The following is a 17,923-nucleotide window of genomic DNA, read 5'->3' as shown; positions in this document are numbered from 1 at the left end:
AACAAAAAGAAATGTTTCTGCAAGTTAATTTCTGAAATGATTACAATTAATACCACTGTACTCGATCTGTTTAATCTACCTTCTAAAGCTAAGTGCACTTGTGTGAGAGTAGAAGGTTGGATAAAATGGATTATTACGGCCATCTGTGGCCTGAACGGAGAGTCATTGTCACAGTAAGAGTTAGTGAGTCAGTGTAGACTCATTACCTTTCCGTGCAAGCCAAATCAGTTTACTGATTCTCTGCACAATCCATTAATGCATTTTAAATTCTCTTTTCTTTGCATTGTTTACATGGGGAAGTATCACTTTTGAATTCTTCTTTGTAATATTTATCTAAAAAAAACATATTTGTTTCAAAACACATCTGCTCTCTGGTCACTGAGTTGTGGTAGCAAGAAAAATAAATGGTTCAAATGCATGATTATTATTATTATTATCGTTTATTTGTTAGGCGCCACAAGATTTCCACGGCGCCGTACACAGTACAAACAGTAGACTATACAGGGTGAAACAGTACAGAACAATCAACAAAAAATACCAATACTTCAGAAACTCCGGGCAGGCTAATGCAGTAAAGACGGAGCAGACAAACAGGTGTGGAGACAAGAGGGAAGAGGGCCCTGCTCATACGAGCTTACATCCTAAGGGAGGGTGAACAAACAGGCACAAAGGGAGCCAGTTGAAGCATGGGGGAGAGAAGAGGGGGGCAGGGAGGAGAGAGGGGAGAACGAGCAGAGGAGATGAGGGGTTAGGTGGATGGTTGATAGGCTTTAAGGAACAGGTGAGTTTTAAGTGCCACAGAGCACAGATTAGGAGAGCGACGGATGAAGCGAGGGAGGTTATTCCAGTGAAGGGGGGCAGCACGGGAGAAGTCTTAGGTACATGATGGAAAGAAAGATAAAAAATTTAGTTTTCATTTAAATTGACTCTGATGGGAGTGCCCCCACAAGCTCGATAAAGGCTAGGTTACACACCAGAGGCAAGTATGTAGGATAGATTTTCTAAGCTTATAATTATATCAGGGGCCAGTCCATGTCTCACTAAAAACAACACAAAAGTAACAATCTGATTTAAAAGTACATCTACGTTTATAATACAAGTTGTTATATGTAAAATAACTAATAATAACATCCACAAATCAACATGTGACAGATTTAGGAAGCATGCTAGGGTGTGTCCATGGGAGAGGCATGTTCACCTGTGTCAGAGGTGTCTGCAAGTGAATTTAAGGACAATTTAGGAAACATTTAAAAGCCCAAAACACTTGACATCACAGAAGAAACACTTGCCGTGAGCTACATAAAAGCCCTTAAAGAGGTTCTTAATATCACTCAGGCACAGTTGTTTGTTTTCGCTGTCTTTGGAGATGACCTAGATTAGCTGTGCTCCAGGCATTGGCTAGAATTTGTATACACAGAGATATTTTGTCCTCGGTACAAGGCCATAGAAAATAAACAGTTGTGCCTGGTTGATATAAAGGTATTGATGAAACAGTAAGTTGATAAAGATAAAGCATTACATTCACTGAAGCGGGATGTACAAACCAAAAATATTTAAGTCGTGTGAAATTAGAAGAAGTGCCTTTACATTCCCTTATATTTTGAGTATGTGTACCCAAGGGTACTGGAGCTTGATATGAAGTCTTTGTTTCTGTAACAGGGGAAGTAGGGTGTTGCACACTCATCGGGTCCTTGTCCTGGTTCATCGTTGTCAGGGTATACATCTGTTGTTGCGTTATGTCTGAGCATCCAGACTTCAAATATCCTGCAAATAAACATATAGGGACGATATATATTATTCTGTCTTCAAATATCGTTCTGACATTACTAAGCTGCAATTGTATATGATCCCCACTTCATAATATCCTTAACTTAATTAAAGTTCCACTGCATATTGGCCTCGTTGCAAAGATTTGCTTGTTTAAGGATTTTTTCCAGCCCTACCTCAACCACACCACAAAGCAGAATTGAATTCATTCTTCAAAGTACGAATTTACAATGACTGCATGGAATGGCATTTCACGTAAAGGAGAACAATGGAACAAAATTGTAAGGACGGAACTTCAGAACTCTGCAGAACAGACTTTCCCACTCAATACACGCGACATTTCCCAGCAGATAAGATCATCTCTAGACTGGTGCAAACCAGAATTGTAAAAGCCGATATCTGTGGTGCCTGATACAATTCAATATTTGCTTTATGTTACTAAACAGATTGCAAGTGGAATTTTGCGGATAGTGATATTTATTTCATGGAACGATGCAGCTGAAACATAAGTGGCCCTTGGTTCGGTCAACTTACTTGTCGACAAATCCGTGGTGCAACGTGAACATTGGGTCATTGCTGGAGATGGCAACTTGGGACATCGTTCCCCCAAAGTAAATATGGATCAAATTATGCATGTTCCGTTCCAATGTTATCCCATCCGATGGTCTCAGGAAACCTGCAAAAATAGGGAACAGAATAGGAATCACCTATATATGTAAGGTTCCTGCAATGCGTGAAAGCATTGGCTCTACAGTTCCTAATTTGCATAACAAGAGAACTTATGACCACAAAATAATTATATTAAAGATCTTGTTTCCCAGCATTAAGTATCATCATCATCACCATTTATTTATATAGCGCCACTGATTCCGCAGCGCTGTACAGAGAACTCACTCACATCAGTCCCTGCCCCATTAGAGCTTACAGTCTAAATTGCCTAACATACACACATACACACAGACTAGAGTCAAATTTGATAGCAGCCAATTAACCTACCAGTATGTTTTTGGAGTGTGGGAGGAAACCGGAGCACCCGGAGGAAACCCACGTAAACACGGGGAGAACATACAGACACCACACAGATAAGGCCATGGTCGGGAATTGAACTCATGACCCCAGTGCTGTGAGCCAGAAGTGCTAACCACTAAGCCACCGTGCTGCCCATTACTATTGTCACAATATGTTAGGTAATCAGTTTGTATAGTAGTTTGTTGAAATATACATTTTATATTGGAATATGTTCTTCCTGCAGTTCCCATAACAGCTGCTTCTTGCTGCTGTTTCCTCACTTCTTTGTTAGATAAACAGATAAGCCTGTCGATCATCTTTTGGGGGTTATTTGAAATCATCAGGACAGTTAACTGAATGGAGTAGAAAAATCTACAGGGAAAAGGTTCAAGCATCTGTTGCTTTGCATTAAAAGGTTTGCAGAGTAACAAAACTGAAAAAAACTCAGCAGCCATTGCAGTGTTTTCAGAGAAGTGAGAATTGAATTTTAGCCCTTTTTCCTATCTTTACTGCAGTTTAGTGACTTGCTGATTTGTGGGACAATGAGAACAGTAGATGTCCTTATCTTTACTGTGATGGTAAATCAAGGAAACAAGGAAGGGGGGACAGTGTGTCGTTTCAATATCTCTTAGAATCCTGCTATTGCATGTACTATATAAACAGATATACATATTTTGGCATTGAATGAATGATGTCTGTGACTGACATTTCAGTTATAGCCAACAGAAAAATATGGTAGGGAATTTGTATAATCTCCTATTTCGGATGGGTCACTGTTATGAAAATATATTTTTTAATCATTCAGTTTATATTACTTGCTGTTTTGTCCTATGCTCACAGTATGTACGTGAGTATGTTTTATTTTCTTGCTTCCAACCTTATTATTTTATAGTTTATATTTATCTAGTCGTGATTAGCCAAAGAAATCTAGTTTGAAAGCCGTCACATTAAATCTACAACAGGTATGGGATGTCTTAATATTCAATATATAGAAAGTTCTAAAAACCAAAAAGATACAAAAAGTAAATTAATGTTCCTGCTCGATAATAATGTCATACACAAAATTATTATAAACTGCCTCCTGTTGTTGTCACTGCGAGGAGCACTGCTAAACAATTTAAAGAGGAGAATATCAATGGGGCATATAGAGGAAACACTTTGAATATTGAATCAGTTAGTTATTATAGTGATAAGATAATAGGAAAAATCCGCCCACCTTCCAAGGCATTCCGGAAGTTTCTCTGTGACTTTCTGTTGTATGGAGGATTGTCAAAGTCTTTCCATTGGAGTGTGTCTTCCACGTCTTGGAAGGAGGGGAGCCAGTTGGCGGTGGGATTGGTGCCGGGCTTCCTGTGCAATGTCTCCATCTGACAATGATCGTCCGCAGCCGGGCAATAGACATCTATGTAATTATACCCACTGCAAATAGACTGAAGAAGAAAAGCAAATGAGACTCTTTCCTTACTGAAGATGGAGACATTTAACGCATCACTATATTAATTGGTTGGGGGACACAAAAGCAGAGGAGGTGATTGGTTGAAGACAGTGACCCATGATTGCATATAAGCATCACATACTCAGCTGGCAGCCTATCACAGACCACTGTCAGACCTGGCCAATGACAGCTGTATCTAAAATCTGGCCGTTCTCCCATACACCCTTGCAGTTTAGAACTTGCAAATACTGAGCATCCTGTTCATATCCCCAAATCATGTTAGGAAAAATACCCTGCTACTTATTTTATCAATGCATTGCATTATGTTGTACATTTTTTCTGTTCTTTATAGTCATCCATTTATGTTATCAGAAAGTATAGTTTATTTTACTTGCAAATAGATACAACACAAAGTTTCTCTCTGGATACAATCGTAGCCAATGTAAAGACTACAGATTTGTGTTCTATCTCAAGTGATGACAGCAGATTCTGCTTAATGATATAAATGGATGTAATAAACATACATAGAATCGGTGAGGAAACTAAGTGGGGGGGGGGGTGCATCGGAGGTGTTGGTGAGCACAAGTGCTGGGTTGCCCCTTGTTCTTTACTGAGCTGAAACAGGCAAAGTGGGCACAAGAGCTGAGACTCCGCAGTGCCCTTTGACAGCAGAGTAGGGGGCCCTGGGGGGTTAGAGCGCATTGCCAGGTCTCTACCTAATTCTGCTAAAGTGCCCGTTGGTGCCTGTTCCGCACCTGCTTAGAATGTTTGAAACATAAATCAATGTATGTACAAAAAGTTACAGGATCATGCTCAAGCCATTAAATGCAAGTATACTGATGGTAGGAAACCCTTTAACCCTGCTAATAAATGTTCCATAGTAATAATGAATTTTTAGCAAATATAATTATATTTACCCGCACATATAATTCTACTTACCCAGGAATATAATTTTATTTTATCTTTTTTATGCTCCCAAACTGCTTTTGGCCCCTCTGGGCAAATAATGAGGAAACATAGTAGACAATTCAGCAAATCATACACATACACTTTTAAAAGTAATATTTCAGTTACATATTTCTATATATGGGTTATCCACCTGCAGTCACCATTAATATATAGGCTCCTACATGCCATTGTTAAACATTTAGTAAATACAGTGCTTTGTATTCTTTCTGTGTGTCTCAGCAAGGCCTTCATTGCATCTACTCAATGTTGATTATCTTTGTTGGACATGTCTGAAAGCAGCTCTGTGAATACAGCACATGCAGTGGACAGAGCAGAGCTGATCTGTGTCCTATCCAAGGGCAATGAACATAAACCATGGTGCCTGGTTGAGCTACAAAGCTTGAAAAACACAGAAGGAAGATAGAAATCTATGGCAAAGTAAAGTTAGAGGAGGGCAGGAAAAAGCCAACAATATTTACATTTTCAAAGGCTGACTAAGCCCATTTAAAAAGAAGATACTCACTTTCCAAGAAGCGAAGTGAGAGAATTTATCTAGAATTCCCTGGATGTCGTTGTCACCAAGAAAATCTTTAGTACAGATTGAACAGTTCTTCTCTCCTCGCCAGTCGTAATAAGGGATAGCAAAGTCTTCATCTCCCGTCAAGAGCTGAATTTGTCTCTCCAAGAACAGCAGCCCCAGTCGATGCCAACCGGGAAAAGCTGGTCCCGCATGAGCGTAGTTTTTAGAATCGTCAAAAGTACCATTTTCCATAATGGGCTTCATAGCGTAGTAATGGATCCAAGCAAAAACATCATAGACTGAGGCATCCACAAAACGGTACGTGTCTCGGTGGTGCCTATCTCCAGTGGACAGGACAACAAAGTCTCTGCTTTTCGTGGTTTTGGCCAAAGACAAATAGCTAAAGAATCGTTTCCTTTCAGGAAGCGTAAGCTGCCGAATCTCTTTCCGAACGTTAAACTTTTGACGATAACATTTGTCTCCGAAGTAGCCAAACTTGCACTCACCGCAGTTATAGCCTCTATAGTTTCCAAAGCACTCGCATGTTTTGTTGTAATAATGCCTTGGCCAGTCCAAGCGATCGTCATCGTGTTGGGGAACTTGTCCAGCCGCCAGGGGAGTAAACACTACCAAGTCGCGGCACTGGCCACGACCGGAGAGCGAGCCGCAGGAGCTGCCATCTTTCCAAAGTGGGCAGCAAGTTTTAGTATTAAATGCTGCTTTCGTGGCGCAGGTCCTGGGAAACTGGCTATGAACCACGCCGAGACAAAGAGCGAGGATGGCACAGGGTACAAGCATGGCTTCTAGCGGCAACAAGCTGAAAAATATTGAAAAATACCATAAAACTAGGGGTGTGCACCGGGCACTTTTCGTGTTTTGGGTTCTGATTAGTTTCAGGTTTTGGGTTCTGATTGGTTTTGCCAAAACACCCCACTCAAGGTTCTGGTTCTGATTTAAGGTTTTGGGTTCTGATTTTTTTTTTAAAAAAAGCATAAAAAGTGCTAAAATCCATATTTATTTATTTTTTTTACTCCTACACTATTATTAACCTCAATAACATTCATTTCCACTCATTTCCAGTCTATTCTGAACACCTCACACCTCACAATATTATTTTTAGGCCAAAAGGTTGCACCGAGGTAGCTGGATGACTAAGCTAAGCGACACAAGTGGGCGGCACTCTAGTTATGCCCGAGGATGCGTGATATGCCTTCTCCAAGCATCATCATCATTTATATAGCGCCACTAATTCCGCAGCACTGTACAGAGAACTCATTCACATCAGTCCCTGCCCCATTGGAGCTTACAGTCTCAATTCCCTTCTATAGACACACACACACAGACAGACAGAGAGGGAGACAGACAGACAAAGAGAGAGAGACTAGGGTCAATTTCTGATTGCAGCCAATTAACGTACAATATGTTTTTGGAGTGTGGGAGGAAACCGGAGCACCTGGAGGAAACCCACACAAACACGGGGAGAACATACAAACTCCACACAGATAAGGCCATGGTCGGGAATTGAACTCATGACCCCAGTGCTGTGAGGCAGACGTGCTAACCACTAGGCCACTGTGCTGCAGAATCCTCTCAAAGGTCACTGCTTTTGCTCTGCACATTATAATTTCAAAATTTCAATATAATTTATAATTTCATTTTATTTAAAAGGAAACTGTTCTATTTCTCTGTTAGTAGTATATTCCAAGTTTAGCTGTACTGCAAACAATAATTGCTATTGTTATATTTAAGCAGTCTGATGTTATTTTTTTAAACGACCATTTACTTGCAACCACCAATTTTTGCTATGGAGCCACAGGGACAAGGGGAGTCCAAAAACTGGAATTAAAAAGGGTTCTCCAGTCGAATCATAACGTAAATAATACTAAAACCACATTTTATGACTCCTAGACTTACAATAATTCGTAATGCTCATATTTGATTTGCACTCACCTTTCTGGGGATTTCTATACTGACTGATTGGTGTGCAGTCAATGTACATTGATAATTTGTCTGCTTCCAGACATAATGGAGGAATTTGATGAGTGCAGACCCATACTTCCATGCAGCGCTCCTGTCTGTTGAGCACATTATAGCGGGGAATATAAAAAATCCGAATCTCGCGAGATCCGACGGTGGGATTATGACGAAATGCCTCGCTTTGAGTTTTGAGATCGGCGGGAATACCCGAACAGTGCTCGGATCGGGCTCTGATCCGCACTGTTCGGGGCTGTTCGTATTTAGCAAATCCGAGCCCGCTCAACCTTACATAAAACGTCTTCAAAATTACAGTCCTAGTGGTAACATCGTAGCAAGCATTTGAATCAAATCTGCAGGGATATGTTGTAGCTGGGCAAATGAGGAGTTGTGTCTGATAATATCACGCATGGTCCAGTATAGAAATTACAGAAGCTCAATAATCTCCCAAGATGACATGGTAATAGTGTTATTAAAATAAGTGAATAAATACCTTACTGAGCATATAGAATAAAAACAAGCACTGACAATTACCCACGCAGGGATTTGTTATATATATTAATACATTAATATAATACAATTCAGAGTAATTGGTGGTATTAAAGTAATTTCATTGTTTTCCAATAAGCATTGTCTATGCGATTCGTGGTTCCAAAGCACAAGCAATTTATTTAGCAAAAGCAAAAATTTAGCAGTTCAATAAATAAATAGGTAAAGTACAGCCAATATATTATACATACATACATACACTTGCGCCCGCTGCGCTCCACTGGTACCAGCTACAGTCCTTCAGTCCAGAAGACTTTAGTCAGAGAGTGACTCTTTTAGCTGATCCCAGGGAGCTGTGTATATATCATCATCATCATCACCATTTATTTATATAGCGCCACTGATTCCGCAGCGCTGTACAGAGAACTCACTCACATCAGTCCCTGCCCCATTGGAGCTTACAGTCTAAATTCCCTAACACACACACACACACACACACACACACACACACACACACAGAGACAGAGACAGAGACAGAGAGACTAGGGTCAATTTTGATAGCAGCCAGTTAACCTACCAGTATGCTTTTGGAGTGTGGGAGGAAACCGGAGCACCCGGAGGAAACCCACGCAAACACGGGGAGAACATACAAACTCCACACAGATAAGGCCATGGTCGGGAATTGAACTCATGACCCCAGCGCTGTGAGGCAGAAGTGCTACCCACTTAGCCACCGTGCTGCCCACATATATATATATATATATATATATATATACTTAGTGATATAGTGAAAACAATACAGATGATGTGGCTTGCTTCTATAGGTCCAGGCTTCAGGAGGATCCAGTTTAAAGCAGTCCAGAGGTCAGTTCAAACCACCCCCTCCAAGGGTGGGGATCTGCATTCCAAGGGTGGGGGTCTGCTCTTCAGGTGATGCATATTTAGTTTTTCCAGTGGTTCAAACTGGTCTATTAGCACTACACAGACAATATCATTCTAATGAATTATTCCCTATCATCGATAACTAGCGCACGCAATGTGCAATCCTTTTGGCGAATGAATCGGACAACTGCGGATAAATAGGGGATTAGAATGTTACTAAACATGACATGCTTCCCGTGACCTAACTTAAAATATCACTAAAGAGTACATATAACCTTATAATATATAAATATAAACCAAATAACATCTGCTCATAAACGACTGTGGAATGGAACCATTATAAATATGAAATATATAAATAAATGAATGTGAAAGTGCGAGTGTATGCGTGCGTGTATTATCGTGCGATCGCGCCATGACATGTAACACGTGGCCAGGGGCGGATCTAGAAAAGCCCCCTTTTTTACTTCAAGGCTGCCGGCGGCTGCACAATATGTGCAGGTCCGCTCGGCAGTGACAATGTGCTGCCCAGCTGCTCTGATTGTGTTTTAAACACAATCAGAGCAGCCGGGCAGCACACTGTCATTGCCGAGCGGACCTGCACATATTGTGCAGCCGCCGGCAGCAAGCCTCGCAATTGCACGGTAAAACAATATTAATCAATATACTTTCTGTTATCCAATTATACGACTTTGACAGTGGAGATGTGAAACATTTTGCTATAAGAAGGTCCTTTTCAATGCTTATATATGTTTTTTACTTTATTTTAACCATAACTTGTCATTTCCATGAAATTATAAAGTGTTGCTTGTTTACAAGGGCATTTTCCACTATAGTGACATCCTTGCCAATTCGCTAATACACATGGAACAAAAACACAGAGGACTGCATGTCATGAAAATTTGTCTCTATGGAAGGTCTCTGTTATCACATATATTTGGGAAATATAAGCCATGGGGGTATATTTACTAAACTGCAGGTTTGAAAAAGTGGAGATGTTGCCTATAGCAACCAATCAGATTCTAGTTATCATTTATTTAGTACATTCTACAAAATGACAGCTAGAATCTAATTGCTTGCTATAGGCAACATCTCCACTTTTTCAAACCCACAGTTTATTAAATATACCCTATGGTGTAAATGACACCTGTCTGTGTAAATACATACCTTAGATCTGTATCTTCTTTTATTGTATTGTGGCTGAAATATACCAATTAAACTTATTATCTTCTCTACAGGACTTATGGTAACTGTTTTGTAAAGTTCAGCAACATTGTTGCAACAAAGTAAAACATTACCATGGCTGCATTCCGAGCTCTTCTGTAGGGATCAGGGAAATACAGAGGTGAGTGCTCAGACTACTAGTTTTTCAAAATGATCTGACACATGTGAGTCAGTGTAGACTCATTAACTTGCTGTGTAAGCCTAGTCAGTTTACTGATTCTCCGCACAATCCATTAATGCATTTTAAATTCTCTCTTCTTTGCATTATTTACATGGGGAAGTATCACTTTTGAATTATTTTTTTTACAATATTTTCCTAAAAAAAATGTTTGTTTCAAAACACATTTGCTCTTTGGTCATTGAGTTGTGGTAGCAAGAAAAATAAATAGTTCAAATGCATGATTATTATTGGTATTATCGTTTATTTATTAGGCGCCACAAGATTTCCGCAGCGCCGCACACAGTACAAACAGCAGACTATACAGGGTGAGACAGTTCAGAACAATCAACAAAAATAGCAATACTTCAGAAACTCCAGGCAGGCTAATGCAATAAAGACGGAGCAGAAGAACTGGTATGGAGACAGGATGGAAGAGGGCCCTGCTCATATGAGCTTAAATACTAAGGGAGGGTGAACAAACAGGCACAAGAGGTGGCAGTTGAAGCATGGGGGAGAGAAGAGGGGGGCCGGAAGGAGAGAGGGGAGAACGAGTGGAGGAGATGAGGGGGTTAAGTGGATGATTAGTAGGCTTTAAGGAAGAGGGGGGTTTTAAGTGCCCATTTGAAGGAGCACAGATTAGGAGAGCGACGGATGGAGTGAGGGAGGTTATTCCAGTGGAGGGGGGCTGCACGGGAGAAGTCTTGGATTCATGATGGACAGAAAGGAAAAAAAACTTAAAACTTAAAAACTAAAGGCTAGGTTACACATGCATTAGGGCAGTGCAATTGTGTCGGATTGCACCAGAGTATGTATGAAAGATTTTCTAAGCTTATAATTATATCAGGGGCCAGTCCGTGTCTCACTACAACACAACACATAAGTAACAATCTGATTTAATATCCTAATATTAAAATTCCAAACTAAAGGACGCAGGACCTAGCCAAACTGCTAGTCTGGAAAGTGGAAAGGGAGTTCTGAAAATATTTTAAAATGCGATATATCATTTAAAGATACAGTACATCATACAGCAAAGTATAATAATAAGGATAATGATAATTACTATTGCATAAATAATTACTGAATAAATTAAAAGTACATCTACGTTTATAATACAAGTTGTTATATGTAAAATAACTAATAATAACACCCACAAATCAACATGTGACAGATTTAGGAAGTATGCTAGGGTGTGTCCATGGGAGAGGCATGTTCACCTGTGTCAGAGGTGTCTGCAAGTGAATTTAAGGACAATTTAGGAAACATTTAAATGCCCAAAACACTTGACATGACCAAGGAAACACTTGCCGTGAGCTACATAAAAGCCCTTAAAGAGGTTTTTGACATTTAGACAAGAATATTTTTTTATTTTGTACACGGTTTTGTGCATCTTCTATTATTAAATACTTCGCATTATGTTTCTGGCTTCCATCTGGGTTTTTCAACAATGCTTTGATATCACTCAGGCACAGTTGTTTGTTTTTCGGCTGTCTTTGGAGATGACCCAGATCAGCTGTGCTCTAGGCATTGGCTAGAATTTGTATACACAGAGATGTTCTGCCCTCTGTACAAGGCCAAAGAAAATAAACAGTTCTGCCTAGTTGATATAAAGGTATTGATGAAAGAGAAAGTTGATAAAGATAAAGCAATACATTCACTGAAGCGGGATGTACAAACCAAAAATATTTAAGTCGTTTACATTCCCTGATATTTTGAGTATGTGTACCCCAGGGTACTGGAGCTGGATATGAAGTCTTTGTTTCTGTAACAGGGGAAGTAGGGTGTTGCACACTCATTGGGGCCTTGTCCTGGTTCAACGTTGTCAGGGTATGCATCTGTTGTTTGCATTATGTCTTTTTATCCACTCTTCATATATCCTGCAAATAAACATATAGGGACGATATATATTATTCTGTCTTGCAATATAGTTCTAACATTACTAAGCTGCAATTGTATATGATCCCCACTCCATAATATCCTTAATTTAAATAAAATTCCGCTGCATATTAGTACATGATACTCCTTATTGCCAAAAGCATGAATTATCATTGCCAAGTCTGATATTTAAGTTCTTTATCATCATCATTATCATTTATTTATATAGCGCCAATAATTCCGCAGCGCTGTACAGAGAACTCACTCACATCAATGCATGCCCCATTGGAGCTTACAGTCTAAATTCCCTAATATAGACACACACTCACACAGAGAGGTAGACAGACAGGCTTTTGATAGCAGCCAATCAACCTACCAGTATGTTTTTGGAGTCTGGGAGGAAACTGGAGCATCCGGAGGAAACCCACGCAAACACGGGGGGAACATTATTAGAGTAATTCTATCGTTTTCAAATAAGCATTGCATAGGCGATTGTATTGTGTTTCCAACGCACAAAGTGATTTATTTTAGCAGATGTAAAAAGTTAACAGTTCAATACAATATTATAATATAATACATTACAGTACAGCCATAACCAAAAATACATACATACCGCTGCGCTACCACGGGCACCAGTGAACAGTAGTTCACCCTTGAACACTGTGGTCAGAGTAGACTGAGGACTGGGAGCGCAGCTATGATCATAAATACATTCAGTGTTACAGAGAGAACAATGTAGATGACGTGGCTTGCTTCTATAGGTCCAGACTTAGGGTGGGTCCAGGGTAAACAGAACATAGGCTAGTTCAAACAACCCCCTCAAAGGCTGAGGTCAACGTTCCAGATGAATCTCCCGCCCAGAAACCAGTTACAACTAGTCCATTAGCATTTTACAGTCTGATATCAATCTGACAAGATATTGCCTAACATCAATAACTAGAGTATGCAATATGCGATCTCTTCGGCGATGGAACCGGACAGCTGCTGATGAATGGGGGAATAAAATGATATCAGACATGACACGTTTCCTATATCCTGAACCTTAAATAACACTGAAGTGTACATATAATCATAATATATAAACTAATAATAAACTAAATACTATCTGCTCATAAATTACTGTATAACGGAACCAATATGAATGTTGTAATGCGAGTGTGTACGTGCGTATTTCACCGTGCGATCGCCGTATGCCACGTGTATGTTATGTGCGTATTGTCGCTAACCAATAACGATTGTCGAACCTCGATTTGTGTTTCCAACGCACAAAGATTTATTCGCAATAAGTAGAATAACATGCTCAAGCGAAGTAATAGTAAATACAGCCGTTACTTATCGCAGGCGCTCTGGATCCAGTGCAGTCATTCAATCCTGAAGTCTGGGGACAAGATGTCTGCACTCTGGATCACAAGCTGCTGCTTATATACACAATCAAATACAGTAATACAATGAAGATGGTATAGCTTGCATCTATTGGTCCAGGTCTCAGGAATGTCCAAGGGGTTGTCAATCATTGGCTGGTTCATCCTAAGGAATCCAAAGGAGGGGGTCATCTCTGCAGGGGGTACTTAGTCTTAAGTAGTTCATAATTCCCTATCATTCATAACTTGTGTATGCACTCTGCGATTCCCTCGCAGAGTGAACCAAACAGTAGGATATGTAACGAGGTTCATTATGATACCACTCATGATGTGATTCCTTCAACCCGTTCCGTGTATTTCACTAATATGCATGTAACTCTGATATAACATATAAATACTACTATATTTCGACATAACTGACTATGTGTTGCAACTACCATTAATGTGTACTATTTTATAAGTATGCGTGTTTGTGCGAATGTATGGTAAAAGATCAATTACTGTTGCTGCCACGTGTAGTGGATGCGTACGCCCTTTCACGCCGTAGCGTGCCCTTGTACGTCGTAGCGTACCGTACGCATCTTTTCAGACAAAGACAACCAAGTTTGCTAGACTTTAATTGAAATGACCTCATCCAATTTGCTGACTTCGACATGTAGCATGGTATACTGAGTGCAATCGACCAATAAAACAATATTAGCCAATATACTTTCGTTCATCCAATTATACGACTTCGACAACATATAAACTCTACACAGATAAGGCCATGGTCGGGAATTGAACTTGTTATGTCCTTGGAAATTGTCCTGTTATTGTGAAATAAGAAATGCCATGGAAAATGTGTTCCTTATCTGTGTTTTATTACTTCTTTTCTCTCTTTATTGTTTAATATGTTTTTCTCTGCAAATGCCATGCACTCATTTCTCTTAATAATAAAGGCACGTAAGATTAGTTCACTAGTAGTAATATAGGGTTTGGTAATTAGTAACATAGATTTTTGTTAATTATTACTTCCTTTTCATATACACATAAAAAGGTACTTTTTCAGGTGAGTATACTTAGCTAAATGGGAGTGTATATATCTCTGTCAGCTTTCACAAGTCTTTGTACACAACACAAACCACATTTTAAACATGCCTAAAAAAACAATATTGCCACAATTTTTACCATAATAAATTTCATGCAAAAATACAATAGGCTAGAGAACTACTTTCCAAGCCCATACTATATAAGATAATGCTTTACTGTCAGCAGTCTGCAGGTAAATGAGAGCTAGTGCTGGGAGAAGGAGACATTTATGGATTTCAGCTGCAATATGACATTTCCTTTTCTTTTAACATCTTTTTAACACTAAACTTATCAATTTTTTTGGAGATGTGCAAATTTGTTCATTGACCCGAACAGGTAAGAAGCTCCCACTCCCAAGCTATGACAAATCTACCTTCCCTTCCACTGTCTGTACATGTCTGTCTCTGCTCCTCTTTACTCTGGGGAGCTCGTTTCCAAATAAAATTAAAAATTACTTTATTCTTTTTTGCATTTGCCATGTCACCGTCAGTGGGTTTGTTTTCCTACTCCTAATGAGATCTTCTCTTCGCGATGCTGAAAGCTCCTGTAACTCTTCGAAGATTAAATGCGGTGATTTCAGTCCGCTGTGATGACTGGCTTTCTGCTGCCCTTAGAACATAAAAAAATATGAGAGCGGAATTTTTCACCCTTCCCACAGGATTGAAGTGCAGGAGCAGAGACGTCTGTTTAAAAGCCTGTGGAAGAGCGTGAAGCGCACAGCATCGTCCGCAGGAAACTTAATTCTGTACTACTCTGATTTATTAGGCACTGAAGCTCGGAAGAAAATAGAAGACAATTCTTCTAGTGAACAATAAAAAGTAAAAAAAAAACAACCCCCATCTCCTCCCTTTGCTCGTCCTCCCTTCTCTCCTCTTGCCTCAACTGGCTCCTCTTGTGCCTGGTCTGTTTACCCTCCCTTAGGATGTAAGCTCGTATGAGCAGGGCCCCCTTCCCTCCTGTCTCCATACCTGTTCTTCCGCTCCGTTTTTACTGCATATGACTAGCCGGAGTTTCTGAAGTATTGGTACTTTTTGTTCATTGTTCTGTATGGTTTCGCCCTGTATAGTCTACTGTTAGTACTGTGTGCGGCGCTGCGGATACCTTGTGGCGCCTAACAAATAAATGATAATAATTATAATAATACATTGATTATATAAAATATGGGAGCTGAATGCTGCACTGTGGCTGCAATGATAGCTAAAATTGGGGAATCAGTTGTGGCCTAATGTTCTCAGTTTACAAACTGAGAATGTTGGTGAGATATTAAAGACTTTATATAAAATCTTCCTGTTGTATTCTTGGTTCTTTAAACGATATCATGTGTTTTTGCTTTTTTGAATTGCATCTCATTATTAAACCGCTATCTGTGAAATGTTTAAATGTTTGGTGAATATATCAATAGCAAATAATGCTGATTAGATTACCTACATTGTTAGTTGTAGGTTGAAAAGAAACAAACTTTCTTCAAGTTTATAAATTCTAGAAGGTAAATTTCAAATTTCAGGATTTAAAAAGTGGAGCTGTTGCCTATAGCAATCAATCAGATTCTAGTTATCATTTATTTAGTACATTCTACAAAATGACAACTAGAATCTGATTGGACGCTATAGGCAACATCTCCACTTTTTCAAACCCACAGCTTTTCCCCCTAGATATGTTGATCCAGAGGAAAGAAACATATTTGTCTGAAGCATCTGCCAATTAAACTTCAAATGGGGAGAATTTAATTCCTGGACCCAAAACATGGCTAATTATGGGTGTGATCGATTGCTGCAATCATACAAGCAGAATAGATTAGTTTTAAATGACTCTAAAATATCTTGTTGAGTATTTGTTATTAGTTTATTTTCAATAATATATTTCTGAATGTTCTAGAACTCCTTCGAACATTTGACCCAGCACCAATTTCAGACTCACTGAGCTGTAATTTCCTGTGTATGATTTAGCTCCATTTTCAATATTGCCTTCCACCAGTCTTAAGGTACTTTTCTGTTATGTAGGAGCCCATGAGAAATAAGCATTAATCTATAACTGAACAAAGCTTTTTTAGCACGTGTGGGTGGATACATCTGTGTCAGGTGATTTATCAAACCTTCCAAACAGTAAAAGTGGAGGTGTTGCCCATAGCAACCAATCAGATCCTAGCTGTCATTTATCTAGTACATTGTAGAACATGATAGCTAGTTTCTGATTGGTCGCTATGGGCAACACCTCCACTTTTCCCTCTTAGAAGTTTTGATAAATCTATCCCTAGTTTTAATTTAGTTGTAAATTTACTTTCTCCTGGGTTAGACCAATAATATCTAATAGTTTGCAGAGTTTATTGCGGAACAGCATGTGAGTTTAAAAAAAAGTGGTAATTTCCAATTTATAATTACCAGATGCCAGTCAAACCATCACAGAAGATCAACATAAACAATCTGAGGCAAGTGATATCATTAAAATAAGAAAAGTGCAATCAGATAGCATTGTCTTATCTGAATATTTAATCAAAATATTCTGTATTTTAGACCAGTGTTTCTCAAACCCAGTCCTCAGGGACCCCTAACAGTGCAGGTTTTCCAGGTCACAAGTGAAATAATTAGCACCACCTGTGGATCTGTTACAATGTGTCAGTCAGTAATGATTACACCTGTGCTAAAGCAGGGAGATATGGAAAACATGCACTGTTAGGGGTCCTGAGGACTAGGTTTGAGAAACACTGTTTTGGACCATATACTCTATATATAACTAGATATTAAAACATCTACATTTTATCACTCTTCCATGTTTTCCCCGTAGTGGATTTAACATACCTCTTCTGGGACCCCTGTCTTCTGTAATGGTGGGTACCCCTAAATGAGAGATGTGATGTCCAAGTTCAGTCCTCAAGGGCTACCAGCAGTTCATGTTTTCAGAATTTCTTTACTCATGCACAAGTCAGTTAATCTATTTGGCTCCGTCTTGAAAAAGCACACAAGCGAAACGCGCGTCGGCGTTCGCTGTGTTTCTCATGCCCTGCTGATTATACAATCCATTGTTATTTAGCCAGATAGTCCTATTGCTATTAGACTCAGCTAGAATAGGTAGATCTGCAGTTGTATCACGCTAGTTACTATCGATCCTCAGATACCATTCAGATACCTCTCACAGACACCTGTGGATAGCTACCTGACAGCATCGTCAATTTATCTGTATTATAATGACACAGCTTCACTACGCTGACATTAAGATAC

At 39.5% G+C, this 17,923-nt stretch overlaps 1 protein-coding gene across 1 annotated transcript in view; it reads right to left on the bottom strand.

The window, feature by feature from the left end:
- Positions 1 to 1,468: 1,468 nt before the first annotated feature.
- The window catches only part of LOC142109422 (tyrosinase-like), a 29,331-nt gene continuing 12,876 nt past the window's right edge, over positions 1,469 to 17,923 (bottom strand). The window contains exons 2-5 of the mRNA XM_075193611.1: positions 5,682 to 6,495; positions 3,992 to 4,205; positions 2,302 to 2,443; positions 1,469 to 1,764 (exon numbers count right to left, since the gene is read on the bottom strand). Coding sequence (XP_075049712.1) covers positions 1,584 to 1,764; positions 2,302 to 2,443; positions 3,992 to 4,205; positions 5,682 to 6,476 — 1,332 coding nt within the window. The 5' untranslated portion in view covers positions 6,477 to 6,495 and the 3' untranslated portion in view covers positions 1,469 to 1,583. The remainder of the gene's footprint in view (positions 1,765 to 2,301; positions 2,444 to 3,991; positions 4,206 to 5,681; positions 6,496 to 17,923) is intronic.

This window comes from Mixophyes fleayi, chromosome 12 (genome assembly GCF_038048845.1).
Source record: "Mixophyes fleayi isolate aMixFle1 chromosome 12, aMixFle1.hap1, whole genome shotgun sequence".
NCBI lineage: Eukaryota > Metazoa > Chordata > Amphibia > Anura > Limnodynastidae > Mixophyes > Mixophyes fleayi.
Note: the sequence above shows the minus strand (reverse complement) of the source record. Positions and strands in the feature narration are given on the sequence as shown.